This window comes from Pan paniscus, chromosome 19, assembly GCF_029289425.2.
Source record: "Pan paniscus chromosome 19, NHGRI_mPanPan1-v2.0_pri, whole genome shotgun sequence".
NCBI lineage: Eukaryota > Metazoa > Chordata > Mammalia > Primates > Hominidae > Pan > Pan paniscus.
Window position 1 is genome coordinate 57,149,714 of NC_073268.2, and position 13,768 is coordinate 57,163,481.

Sequence of the window (13,768 nt, forward strand, 5' to 3'; positions counted from 1 at the left end):
CATGAGCCTCCATTCCCAACCTCCTTTTCCTTTTGTAATTAACAAGTGATCTATGGAATGATAGAAACTGTGTGAATATTCTGTCCCATAATAATCTTTACTTAATGGTTTTATCTGGATTGCTTCTTGCCAAATCAAATATTACTATGATTATAAAATGGAGACTTTTCTATTTTTTCTATATTGTCATTCTTCTCTAAAGATTTTTTTATGCTCCTTTTTTTTTTTTTTTTTTTGATTTGAAGTCTCGCTTTGTCACCAGGCTGGAGTGCAGTGGTGTGATCTCAGCTCACTGCAACTTCTGCCTCCCGGGTTCAAGCAATCCTCCTGTCTCAGCCTCCAGAGTAGCTGGGACTACAGGCATGCGCCACCGCGCCCAACTAATTTTTTGTATTTTTAGTAGAGATGGGGTCTCACCATGTTGGCCAGGAAGGTCTCGATCTCTTGACCCCGTGATCCAGCCACCTCGGCCTCCCAAAGTGCTGGGATTACAGGCATGAGCCATCGCGCCTGGCCCTATACTCCCTTTTTAAATTTTTTTTTTTTTTTGAGATAGAGGTTCACTCTGTTGCCCAGGCTGGAGTGCAATGATGTAGTCTTAGCTCACTGCAACCTCCACCTCCCAGGTTCAAGCAATTCTCCTGCCTCAACTTCCTGAGTAGCTGGGATTACAGGCGCATGCCACCACACCTGGCTGATTTTTGTATTTTTAGTAGAGATGGGGTTTCACTGTGTTGGCCAGGCTGGTCTTGAACTCCTGAGCTCATGATCTGTCTGCCTCAGCATCCCAAAGTGCTGGGATTACAGGTGTGAGCCACTGCACCTGGGCCCCCCCCTTTTTTTTTTTTTTTTTGGAGACAGGGTCTTCCTCTGTTGCCCAGGCTTGAGTGCAGTGGCGTGATCGTGGCTCACCACAGCCTTGGACCCCAGGCTGCCTCAGCTCACTGCAACCTCTGCTTCCCAGGTTCCATGATTCTCGTGCCTCAGCCTCTGAAGTAACTGGGAGTACAGGTGCACGCCACCACACCTGGCTAATTTTTGTATTTTTAGTAGAGATGAGGTTTCACCATGTTGGGTAGGCTGGTCTCAAACTCCTGGCCAACATGGTGACCCACCTGCCTTGGCTTCCCAAAGTGCTTCATATTGTTAGCCCTAATTCTAGTCGAATTCCATAGCGTTCTACTTCTTTATTTTTATTTTTTTATTTTTGAGGCGGAGTCTCGATCTGTACCCCAGGCTGGAGTGCAGTGGTGTGATCTCGGATCACTGCAGCCTCCACCTCCTGGGTTCAAGCAAGTCTCTGCCTCCGCCTCCTGAGTAGTTGGGATTACAGGTGCCTGCCCCCACGCCTGGCTAATTTTTGTATTTTTAGTAGACACGGAGTTTCATCATCTTGGCCAGGCTGGTCTTGAACTCCTGACCTTGTGATCTACCCGCCTCGGCCTCCCAAAGTGCTGGGATTACAGGCGTGAGCCACCGCGCCCGGCCACATTCTTCTTTCAGGTCATATTTGGATCTCCATTTTTTCTACAGTGAGAACTCTGGTAACAACATAAATAAATGCATTCATTTGTTCAGTTGTACAATATATGCATAATGAAAATTATAATACCAATAGTATTTCCAGCTACAAACCTACTAAGTTTGATTTAACATTTCTTTGCAATTTTTTTGTGTGCTTACATATAGGCTACTAACGTTGTACAGTCTAAAATTACTTAAGTATCTTTTTCTCGCCAGGAGCAGTGGCTCACGCCTGTAATCCCAGCACTTTGGGAGGCCAAGGCAGGGGGATCACGAGGTCAGGAGTTCGAAACCAACCTGGCCAACATGGTGAAACCCCGTCTCTACTAAAAATATAAAAATTAGCTGAGCGTGGTGGCGGGCACCTGTAGTCCCAGCTGCTTCGGAGGCTGAGGCAGGAGAATGAACCTGGGAGGTGGAGGTTGCAGTGAGCCAAGACCACACCACTGTACTCCAACCTGGGTGATAGAGTCAGACTCTGTCTTAAAAAAGAAAAATCTCTTCCTTTTATATCTTTTTTCTCTTTCTCTTTCTGTGGTAAAATTATTGGTGTAATAGTCAATTAAATTTATGTATTCTTATTGTATTCAGTTCTACTTCCCACCCCTCATCGTTGTTGATTTTATTTTATTTTTAGAATATATTAAACATTAATATGGTTCAAAAAGAAAAATCTACATTTTATAATTGCAGTAATATTTGATTTAGGAAAGAAAAAAATGGATGATAAACCCATTGAGTTTTTACTCAGAGAGTATACTCAAAAGTCTGAGTTCTTGTCCTTCCCTTCCATTATCATTAGCTTTTAGTTTGTCTTAGTTGTCTTCATTTTTGCAGGTATAAGCAGATACATATTATATATATAATATATTATATATTTTTTATATATTATATATTATATATATATTATATATTATATATAATATATTACATATATATAAAATATATAATATATATTCTCATTTCCCCTTTCTTGTATAAAAGATAGCATAGTATCCATGCTGCTGTACTTTTAAATACTCTTTTGTATCTTGTTTTTATAGAGATGTTTCTTATTTTTATAGCTTTGTTACATGTTGTGTAGATTCCATAGGTTTTTGGCCAATATCCTATGTCTGAGCATTTAGGCTGTTTCCAGTGTGTCAGTTTCACAGATAATGTTGCAACCAGTAACCTGTGTATTTGCTTTCCATATTACTTATGGAGATGTACCATTGGGTTAACTTCCTGGAACTGATACCTGGCATGTCTAAAACAGGGCATCGTTTTCCCAAAACTTTTTCACTTTCATTTGCCAGTATTGAATGGCACCATTATCTATCCTATTACTTATGCAGAAATAAAGATATCTTCATGTCCTCTCATGTCTAGTTTGTCAGCAAATGCAAATTATGTATTCTTAGCCTTTCATTTTTTTCTACCTTCATTTTCTTAACAGATCTTCTTAGTTGGTTTATTATACTAGCCTCCTAACTAGTCTCATTTGTCTCCTAATACTCCCTACTGCTACTAGACGTGTCTTTCATAAAGCCAAAGGTTTGTTCATTTCACCCAGACCTTCCTTTGTCCAGACCTTCCATTTCCTGGCCTCTACCTACTTCTGTAGCCTAATCTCTAACCACTTCTAACCATACTGAACTACTTGTAGATTCCCCAGACATATCCTGTCCTATCAAGCCTCTTTTGCACTGGAATGCCTTTTTTTTTTTTTTACCTTCTACATTTCTTTCTTTCTTTCTTTTTTAACCATTTTTGTGGAGAATGGGGTCACGCTTGTTACCAGGCAGATCTCAAACTCCTGGGCTCAAGCGATCCTCCTGCCTCTGCCCACCTAAGTGCGGGGATTACAGACATGAGCCACCGCATCCAGGCCACATTTCATTTTAATAACCTTCAAGCAAGACTTTTTGCTAGGTCAGATGTAGTTCCCCTGTTTACCCTTACCATCCTGCACTTACCTACATTGACTTGTCTTTTTTTCCCTGAGACTTTGGGCTCCTGTGGACTTTTGGACTCCTATGGACAGGGCATTCCTTCAATTCTGCTTTCTTGGCACAGCCTGGAGCATGGTAGACACTCAATAGTTTGTGAATATGTGAATAAATGTGATCTGATTACCGATATCTTTTTTAAAAAGTCTCTTTAGGTATTCATTTACATGTTCACTGCAAAAAATCCAAACTGCACAGAGGCATATATAAAGTGAACGTTTTCCATTACCCCATCTCAGTGTCTAGTGGGAACTATGGTTAATAGTTCAATATTGGCAAGAAAAACACAAAATAGATTTTCCAGTTACTATAGAATAAAAATGTTCACTATTTTGTTCTTATAGATCATCTCTTTTCCCTTTAGGCAATGATAGTAAGAAATGCTAAAGATACAGCTCATACAAAAGCAGAATGGAATATTCTGGAAGAAGTAAAGCATCCCTTCATCGTGGATTTAATTTATGCCTTTCAGACTGGTGGAAAACTCTACCTCATCCTTGAGTATCTCAGTGGTCAGTACACAGAGTTTGGTGTAATTATTTGCATTTGCTCCAGAAACTGGGTCAAAATGTTATTTTTCAATGGAAAAATACTTTTTCCCATTATGATCAAATAGTGCTTAAAATTGATGAGTACGCTGAAGTGCAAAATTCAGATATGACCAAATGTTTCTTTTGGCAGACAAATATGGAGGAAACTGAAGATTTTTTTCCCTCATCTGTAAAATTTTATCTTAATTCCTTTATAATCAGTCACTTAACAGAAAAACAAATACCTAAGTGATGTAGAGCCATCAAATTGTACTGGGGTAAGATACTGTAATTTAAATAATTGGGAGGATTATTTAACATACTGACTATTTTTGGAATTGGGTCTTTAAACAAGAGTTTTTAGTTTATTGTAGCCTTAATGATGGGGTGTGTAGCTTATAATGGAAATCATCCACATTTGCTAGGGCCTACCACCTCATAGGAACTTGTTGCTTCCATATCATTTCTAGATCACTGGTATCTATTTCTTTTTTCTTTTGAGATGGAGTTTCGCTCTTGTCGCATAGGCTGGAGTGCAATGGTGTGATCTTGGGTCACTGCAACCTCTGCTTCCTGTAGTTCAAGCGATTTTCCTGCCTCAGCCTCCCGAGTAGCTGGGATTACAGGCATGTGCCACCATGCCCGGCTAATTTTTGTATTTTTAGTAAAGATGGGGTTTCACCATGTTGGTCAGGCTGGTCTCGAACTCCTGACTTCAAGTGATCCACCTGACTCGGCCTACCAAAGTGCTGGGATTACAGGTGTGAGCCACTGCACCCGGCCACAGGTATCTATTTCTAGCAAACACAGTTCAGTTCTCTGAGAAGGATTTTGCAGTAACATGGAACATGGAACAGAAAGGTGCAGAATGTAGCAACTTTTTTGTGACTATTGCCATTGGAAAACCTTTTTTTTGTGTGTGAAGATGGAGTTTCACTCTTCTCGCCCAGGCTGGAGTGTAGAGGCGTGATCTCGGCTCACCACAACCTCTGCCTCCCAGGTTCAAGTGATTCTCCTGCCTCAGCCTCCCATTTAGCTGGGATTACAGGCATGCACCACCACACCAGGCTATTTTTTTGTATTTTTAGTAGAGCTGGGCTTTCACCATGTTGGCCAGGCTGGTCTTCAACTCCTGACCTCAGGTGATCTGCCCGCCTTGGCCTTCCAAAGTGCTGGGATTACAGGTGCGAGCCACCGTGCCCACCCAGAAAAACTTTATTTTGACATAATTTCATATTTAAAAAGTTTTAAGAGTAGTATAACGAATTCCTATGCTAGGCTCAGTGGCTCATGCCTGTAATCCCAGCACTTTGGGAGGCCAAGGTGGGTGGATCATGAGGTCAGGAGTTTGAGACCACTCTGGTCAACATAGTGAAACTCTGTCTCTACTAAAAGTAGAAAAGTTAGCTGGGCATGGCGGTGTGCTCCTGTAATCCCAGCTCTTTGGGAGGCTGAGGCAGGAGAATCGCTTGAACCTGGGAGGCGGAGGTTGTGGTGAGCTGAGATCGCACCACTACACTCCAACCTGGACAACAGAGCGAGACTCAGTCACACACACACAAAAAAAGAATTCCTATATATCTCTCACCTGGATACCTGGGTTCCCCAAATGTTACCATTTCACCACATTTATTTTGTTTTATCCTTCTATGTATATGTATATATGTGTATACATATATACATGCATGCATGCATAATTTTTTGAACTGTTTGAGAGTGTTACAGACATGATTTCCCTTTACCCCTAAAATTTCAGTGTATGTTTTCTTTCTTTTCTTTTCTTTTTTTTTTTTTTTTTTTGAGATGGAGTATCACTCTGTCGCCCAGACTGGAGTGCAGTGGCGCAATCTCAGGCACACTACAACCTCTGCCTGCCGAGTTGGGATTACAGGCACCCACCACCACGCCCGGCTAATTTTTGCATTTTTAGTAGAGATGGGGTTTCACCATGTTGCCCAGGCTGGTCTCGAACTCCTGACCTTAGGTGATCCACCCGCCTCAGCCTCCCAAAGTGCTGGGATTACAGGTGTGAGCCACTGCGCCCAGCCTATTCAGTGTATATTTTCTAAAATCAAGGACAGTATCTTACATAACTATACTAAAATGATCAGAAATAGGAAATTAACTTTGATGCAATTATAACTCTCCTTAGTTTCCTTTAATCTGGAACATTTCCTCAGTCTTTCTTTGACTTTCATGATGTTGACATTTTTGATTAGTACAGGCCAGTTAGTTTGTAGAAATGCTTTGGGTTTAGCTGATGTTTTCTTAGTATTAGATTCAGGTTATGCAATGTTGGCAGGACCATTGAACTGACATTGTGTACTCCTTAATGCATCAGATCAAGAGGTACATGATTATTTATATCTTTGTCCCATTACTTGTGATGTTAACTTCAGTCACATGTATAAGGTGGTGTCTGCCGGTTTTTTCCCTGGTGACATTTTTGCCTTTGTATTTAATAAGTATCTTTTGAGGAGATACTTTGAGATTATTTAAATATCTTCCATCAAACTTTCATGTTCAGTTTTGTTCTTGTTGCTGTTGTTGTTTTTTGAGACGGAGTCTCACTCTGTCGCCCAGGCTGGAGTGCAGTGGCAGGATCTCAGCTCACTGCAACCTCCACCTCCCAGGTTCAAGTGATTCTCCTGCCTCAGCCTCCCGGGTAGCTGGGATTACAGGCAGGCACCACCACACCCAGCTGATTTTTTTAGTTTTAGTAGAGATGGGGTTTTGCCATGTTGGCCGGGCTGGTCTTGAACCCCTGACCTCAGGTGATCTGTCTGCCTTGCCTTCCCAAAGTGCTGGGATTACAGGCGTGAGCCACTGCGCCCAGCCCACATTCAGTTTTGACATCCATTGATTCTTGCCTGCAACAATTAATTGTGATGTTTGCCAAGTAATTTTTCTTATTCCGTCATGCCTTCTTCATTTATTACTTGGCATTCTACCGTAATAAAGAACTTTCTCTTCTTCCCCATTTAAAAAATTTATGTATTCATTTATTTATGTCATTGTGGGCTTAGGGATTCTAATACCATTCAATGTGATATAACCCTTTATTATCATTATTTATCTTGATACTCAAATTGTGCCATGTTTTTTACTAGGCCACTGCCAGGTTCGTACTGTTTATTTAAGGGTTCTGAAAATACGAAATATGAGCATTCACTAAAATTAGTGAGGGTGATTTAATTGTAGACTATCATTTTTCTACTTATGGGTAAAATGTTAAAGAGTTTTTAATCAAGATTTTTTTTTTAACCTCAGGTCTGGAATCTACAAATATTTCAAAGTTTCTAGATATAAAACCTGGAATTCCAAGGCAGTTCTAGTTTTTAAACATATGTGTGTCACAGAAGAATAAGAATGCTACTAAAAATAGAATCCTGAGGACTTAGTTTTAAAACCTATAATTTTTAGGATCTGTTTTTCATGTTTAAGGGGCTGATGTCTTTTAATTATGGTTAGAAGGAAAGCACAAACTCTCTCATTAGAAGTGGGTTGGGAATAAATACTGTTTTATTTCTTTTTTTTTTTTTTCCTTTTTTTTTGAGACGGAGTCTCGCTCTGTCGCCCAGGCTGGAGTGCAGTGGCGCCATCTCGGCTCACTGCAAGCTCTGCCTCCCGGGTTCACGCCATTCTCCTGCCTCAGCCTCCCGAGTAGCTGGGACTACAGGCGCCCGCCACCACGCCCGGCTAATCTTTTTTTTTTTTTAGTAGAGACGGGAGTTTCACCGTGTTAGCCAGGATGGTCTTGATCTCCTGACCTGGTGATCCGCCCGCCTCGGCCTCCCAAAGTGTTGGGATTACAGGCGTGAGCCACCGCGCCTGGCCATATTGTTTTATTTCTAATGTTTTTTCTTTTTCTTTACAGGAGGAGAACTATTTATGCAGTTAGAAAGAGAGGGAATATTTATGGAAGACACTGCATGGTAAGTGAACTTTGTGTGGTTGCAAAGATTCAGGTAATTACAAGCAAAGCCCCATTCCCACTATGGGCAGCCACATGATTCAGTAAATTGATCTGGAGCCAGTCACTCACTCAGGATTTCACGGGCGAGAAGCAGTTTTGGGACTGGGCGGCTATGGAGGTCACATCACTTCTTTGCCCTTAGGCTTGAGTGGAGCGCTCTTCACACCAGTTGTTCCTAACAGAACCATTCTCATTGCTGCTTTCTTTCCTTGAATTGGTGAGCTGCCTGCCTTGACTGTGGGTGAGTGTGGTTTTCCAGTGAACCTTTATGTGTGGAACAATGGAAATTATCAGAAATCATCTCCTTTTTTTTTTTAGGCTTTCTATTTCTCAAGGTGCAGTCTTAGGGAGCTGATAAGCCTGGCATATCATCTGTGGTCTGATTATATAGTCAGGATGGGATTTACCCTCCTATTTCTAAACATGTCATCTGCTTCAAATGAAAAATATGCACATCATTTTGTGAAGCAACAATATTGGATCACAATAAATCAGTTTATCCTACACATTAATTTAATAGAAAACAACACTTAAATGTTTTTTCTACCTTAATTACCAAAACTGCATTCCATTGTTTAATTTCAGGCCTTTTCTAACACGGAAGCTGCATTTAAGAGCCTTAGGGATGAAGTGCCCTTTTGTGGAGGAGGCTCACTGAGCGGTGTTGGAGGCTGTGTTTGTGGTCGTGCTGGCTGTGAAACTGCCTCAGTCCTTCCTCTAGGACACATCCTCTCCATCCTGGAATAATCTGCAGGATTGCAACATTGTTAAGCAGCCAGTATTGCGGTGCCTTGTGCTTTTCACATCCAGACAGGGTTGATTCAGCCCTTTATTCTTTTGAGGTAGATAAATTTGGGTGTCACACAGTTTATCGTTGTGGGCTGGCTGGCTGGAGGGAGGGCAGATACTGTGGGCCTTAGCTGTCTATAAATATGTAGCTGTATTAAGTAAGGGATGAGTGGGCTTCTAAGGGTCAGGTTATAAGATACCTTTTGAAATCAAGATTTGATCTGTAGAATAACAACGTTCCTATTTCCTATGGGATTTTAAAGTTGAGTGTGGATGGGAGAAATTTGTTTTGAAATGAATGACTATTAGCTTAATTCCTACAGACAGAACAAAACATGACCAATGGCAGTTTAGCATATTCTGGACATCTTTGCAATTTTAGCAGTATGTTCTAATGGCAAAATAAAGCACTTTATAGTTTCACTAAAATGAGTGAAACATAAATGTCCCCATGCCTTTTGGCAGCATCCTGTGCCATCTCTTCTTCCCATACATCCCTGTACCCCACTAATTTGGTCTTTGGTGCATATCTGTTTCTTTCAAGGAATTTTGTTCCATACATAAACTGTTTTGGATAGATTACACTCTTTTTAATTTTGTTAAATCACTTTTGTTTCCAGCTTTTACTTGGCAGAAATCTCCATGGCTTTGGGGCATTTACATCAAAAGGGGATCATCTACAGAGACTTGAAGCTGGAGAATATCATGCTTAATCACCAAGGTGGAGACATACCGTAAACAATTCTATAGTAAATAATCATCTTAAAATCCTCCCACACAGGTCATGGCCATTTTCAAAGCCCCATAGTCATCTCTCTATTTTGTATATTTCCTCCCTCAGAATTTATGGCATCATAGTACTTGCTGATGTTTTAAGTCTTTAGGTAATTACACTTGGTGAGAGTAAAAGAAGTTGAGGATAATAGTTGCTCAATTGCCTTTTTTAGTTTAATCCTTACTCTATAGTTTTTCATGTTTTTGGAATCCTTACATAAAATGTTGTATAATGTTTTAGACTATAAAAGCCAGTCTAAACATTAATTTTGGCTTGTTACTTAAATTGAAAAGTGAATCTTAATTATATAAGTTGAGTTTTAGTAATGAAAATATGTAATTATTGGCTGGGTGCCGTGGCTCACACCTGTAATCCCAGCACTTTGGGAGGCTGAGGCGGGCAGATCACCTGAGGTCAGGAGTTCAAGACACCTGGCCAACATGGTGAAACCCCATCTCTACAAAAAAAAAAAAAAAAAATTGCCGGGCATGATGGTGGATGCCTGTAATCCCAGCTACTCAGGAAGGCTGAGGTGGGAGAATCGCCTGAACCCAGTAGGCGAAAGTTGCAGTGAGTCAATATCGTGACATTGCACTCCAGCCTGGGCAACAGAGCGAGACTCCATCTCAAAAAAAAGAGAAAAGAAAAAGAAAATATGTAAATATTAGAAGCTATGCTTCTTACAGTAGGTTTTATTAATGCTGGAAAAAGGATTGAAATTGAACCAAAGTATTTGATAAAACTTTGGGAATATGACGTTTAATAGGCATCAGGTTACTCTTTTTTTTTTTTTTTTTTTTTTTTGAGATGGGGATCTCACTCTGTCACCCAGGCTGGGATACAGTGGCATGATTACAGCTCACTGCAACCTCCGCCTCCCAGGCTCAAGTGATCCTCCCACCCCAGCCCCTCAAGTAGCTGGGGCTACTGTGGCACACCACCACGCCTGGCTAATTTTTGGTATTTTTTGTAGAAATGGGGTTTCATCATGTTGCCCAGGGTGGTCTCAAACTCCTGAGCTCAATTGATCTGCCTGCCTCGGCTTCCCAAATTGCTGGGATTACAGGCATAACCCACCTCCCCCACTGCCAGAATCAGTTTATTCTTGCTGTTTGTTTGCAACAACAAACATAAACATCAGAGAGACCGATAATCTATACAACTATAGATATAACACCGTGAGCCTTGACTACAACTGCATGCTGCTACAGACAGCTCAATTTATGCTAATCTGGGCTGTGGGTAGACTTGGCAATTCACTCATACCCCAAAGGAGCAACCAGATGACCCAGGGTATCTAGAAGGTGGTAGCAGCTGCTAATCCTTAGATGTCTACAGAATAATCCATGAGGTAGTTAATTGTTTCAAACTCTTAGAGAATGATGTATGAACAACTGAGGCTCATATAAACATTCCAGATTATACTCCTCCACCCACCTGTTTTTTTTTTTTTTAAGGAGAAATGATATACTTAACTGAATAGATCATGGGAATCAGCGTCTCTTCCTTCCTCTCATCAACACCTCCTCACTCCCCAAAACCTGGTTCTGATCTGAATTCTAAGTCACAGGATAGAATAGGGGAGTGATAGAATAGTTGACTTCTCCTTTCATTTATAAGGTTGAGTGTATCAGATGGTTCTGTGAAAATAAAGGCCATACTTCTGTATCAGAGTGTAGTATATGTTTACATTTGAATCAATAGGTCATTGTGCCTTTTCTGTGAAATGAACCTCAAATACTAGAGCCCCTGAGGTTGTTGAACCACTTGTTATGACAGTCCAGTAAAGAAAGCTAAAGTTGAACTGAAATGATCTTTGTATAAGGTGGTAAGTTTTTTACTTTCTGGATCAGCGATGATTGATTCATACTATCTAGCAATTTTCTTTCTTTCCCCTAATTGGTAGCATTGGGCAGAATGAGCTACCTTGTTATAGTGACTTTCTGAGACCATTTTAAGAACTCTTCACAGTTCACTGTGATAAAAGCTATATATTTGAAGTACTATCTCACACCTTTGTTTAAAAGGTACAGAATATGTTTATTAGGGTCCGTGTACTTAAACTAGACTTCATAAAACAGTTTTTCCAGGATTTTTCTTTTTCAGGATGGTAGAGGATTCTGTGTATACTTAAAGCTAGAGCCTTAAACAGGTTATTTCACTTTTTTCTCTATCTTTATTTTCTCTTTACCAGATAGATTGTATCTTTGGCAAATGTGACTTTGCCTTAGCCTTAAACAGTTAGCATCCCATTTTATGGATGGTACCTTGTTCTTGACATCTGCAAGAAAAGTTTGAGGCAAGAAAAGTTAAATGGAAGGATAGATTAAGGTGTTATATGACATGTTCAAACACTGCACATACTTAGAATTCTGAGAATAATCATGCTGTAATCTTTCATTGCAGGTCATGTGAAACTAACAGACTTTGGACTATGCAAAGAATCATTCATGACGGAACAGTCACACACACATTTTGTGGAGCAATAGAATACATGTGAGCTGCATGTTAAACATAATTGGTTTGGAGGTAATAGCTAATTTTACCTGTTTTAAGGAATAGTATCTGTTTTCTGTACCCTCATTGACTCTGTATATTGTTTTTAAAATTCTAATTCACATGATATGCCAATGGGGGCATTTTTAAGCATATTATTTTCCTCATTGTACGGCCCCTGAAATCTTGATGAGAAGTGGCCACAATTGTGCTGTGGATTGGTGGAGTTTGGGAGCATTAATGTATGACATGCCAACTGGAGCAGTAGGTGCACAGTTAAAAGCTGCATGTATTATGGTCTATGCTGAGTCACTGTAGCAAGAGACCTGTCCTGTGCTTTCTGAAAATGTTACCAATGGAGTTTTCAAAGCCCAAAGATTTGTTATTAGCAGTTTAACACTAATAATGCTGTATGATTATATGGGATCCCATACTTTGAGAAACATTTTCGTTGAAATGATCTGTGTCATGGCAGGCCTGTGAAATAGATGTTGAACAGATAATGCTCTTATTTTTATAAATGGAGAAATTGAAGCATAAAATCACATAGCTCACTTATTATCACACAGCAAGTTAATGGTGGAAACACAGGCTTCCTTCCAGGACACTGCTACTTCCTCTGTCCTGTTGCTTAAAAACTGCACGTCTGCCAGGCACAGTGGTGCATGCCTGTAGCCCAAGCTACTCAGGAGGCTGAGGTGGGAGGATCATTTGGGCTAAGGATTATTAATAGAATCTAGCCTTGACAAGAGACCCTGTCTCTAAAACAAAATAAAGGTCTTTAGCAGTTAGCCCATTTCACAGCATACATTTCTGATCTCCATGCATAACTAATTCAGGAAATGGATATGGTTATTTAAAATTTGTTTCTTATATACTAATACTTTTCACTCCCTGCTAATATTTTTCACTTGTCTTCTACTCTTAGCCTCCATTTACTGGGGAGAATAGAAAGAAAACAATTGACAACATCCTCAAATGTAAACTAATTTGCCTCCCTACCTCACACAAGAAGCCAGAGATCTGCTTAAAAAGGTAAGGTTCTTAAATGGTCACTGACAGTATAAGATTCAATGACTAGGATTTAACTAGATAGAATTTAATGTATATTTTGAATAATATATAGTGAACAAAAAAAGTCTTCAATTTTTGAAGGCGAAGTACAGATTTGTTTAACGACTTTCTTTTCATATTCTTTTTTTTTTAATTCTTTTTTTTTTTGAGACAGAGTCTCGCACTGTCGCCCAGGCTGGAGTGCAGTGGTGCGATCTTGGCTCACTGCAGCCTCAGTCCCCCAGGTTCAAGCGATTCTCCTGCTTCAGCCTCTCGAATAACTGGGATTACAGGCGCCCGCCACCATGCCCCGCTATTTTTTGTATTTTTAATAGAGACAGGGTTTCACCATGTTGGTCAGGCTGGTCTGGAACACCTGACCTCAGGTGATCCACCTGCCTTGGCCTCTCAAAGTGCTGGGATTACAGACCCTTAAACAATTATTCAGTAGTAATTAGTAAACTATATCTTTTTTTCTTTTCTCTTTTTTCTGAGATGGAGTCTTGCTTTGTCCTCCAGGCTGGAGTGCAATGGCATGATCTTGGCTCGCTGCAACCTCTGCCTCCCAGGTTCAAGTGATTCTCCTGCCTCAGTCTCCCTAGTAGCTGGGATTACAGGCGTGCGCCACCACGCC

The 13,768-nt window shown here is 40.4% G+C and overlaps 1 protein-coding gene across 5 annotated transcripts in view; it reads left to right on the forward strand.

The window, feature by feature from the left end:
• Positions 1–2,530: 2,530 nt before the first annotated feature.
• Positions 2,531–13,768, forward strand: part of LOC117978343 (ribosomal protein S6 kinase beta-1-like) — a 28,557-nt gene continuing 17,319 nt past the window's right edge. For 4 of the 5 annotated variants that reach the window (XR_008621635.2, XR_010110680.1, XR_008621633.2 and 1 more), the window contains exons 1-2: positions 12,093–12,114; positions 13,010–13,116. Coding sequence is in view for 1 of the 5 variants with exons in the window: in XM_063599240.1 (XP_063455310.1) it covers positions 3,883–4,027; positions 7,923–7,980; positions 9,431–9,531; positions 11,992–12,074 (387 nt within the window). In the remaining 4 variants the exon portion in view is untranslated. The other variant, XM_063599240.1, reaches the window with a different exon arrangement.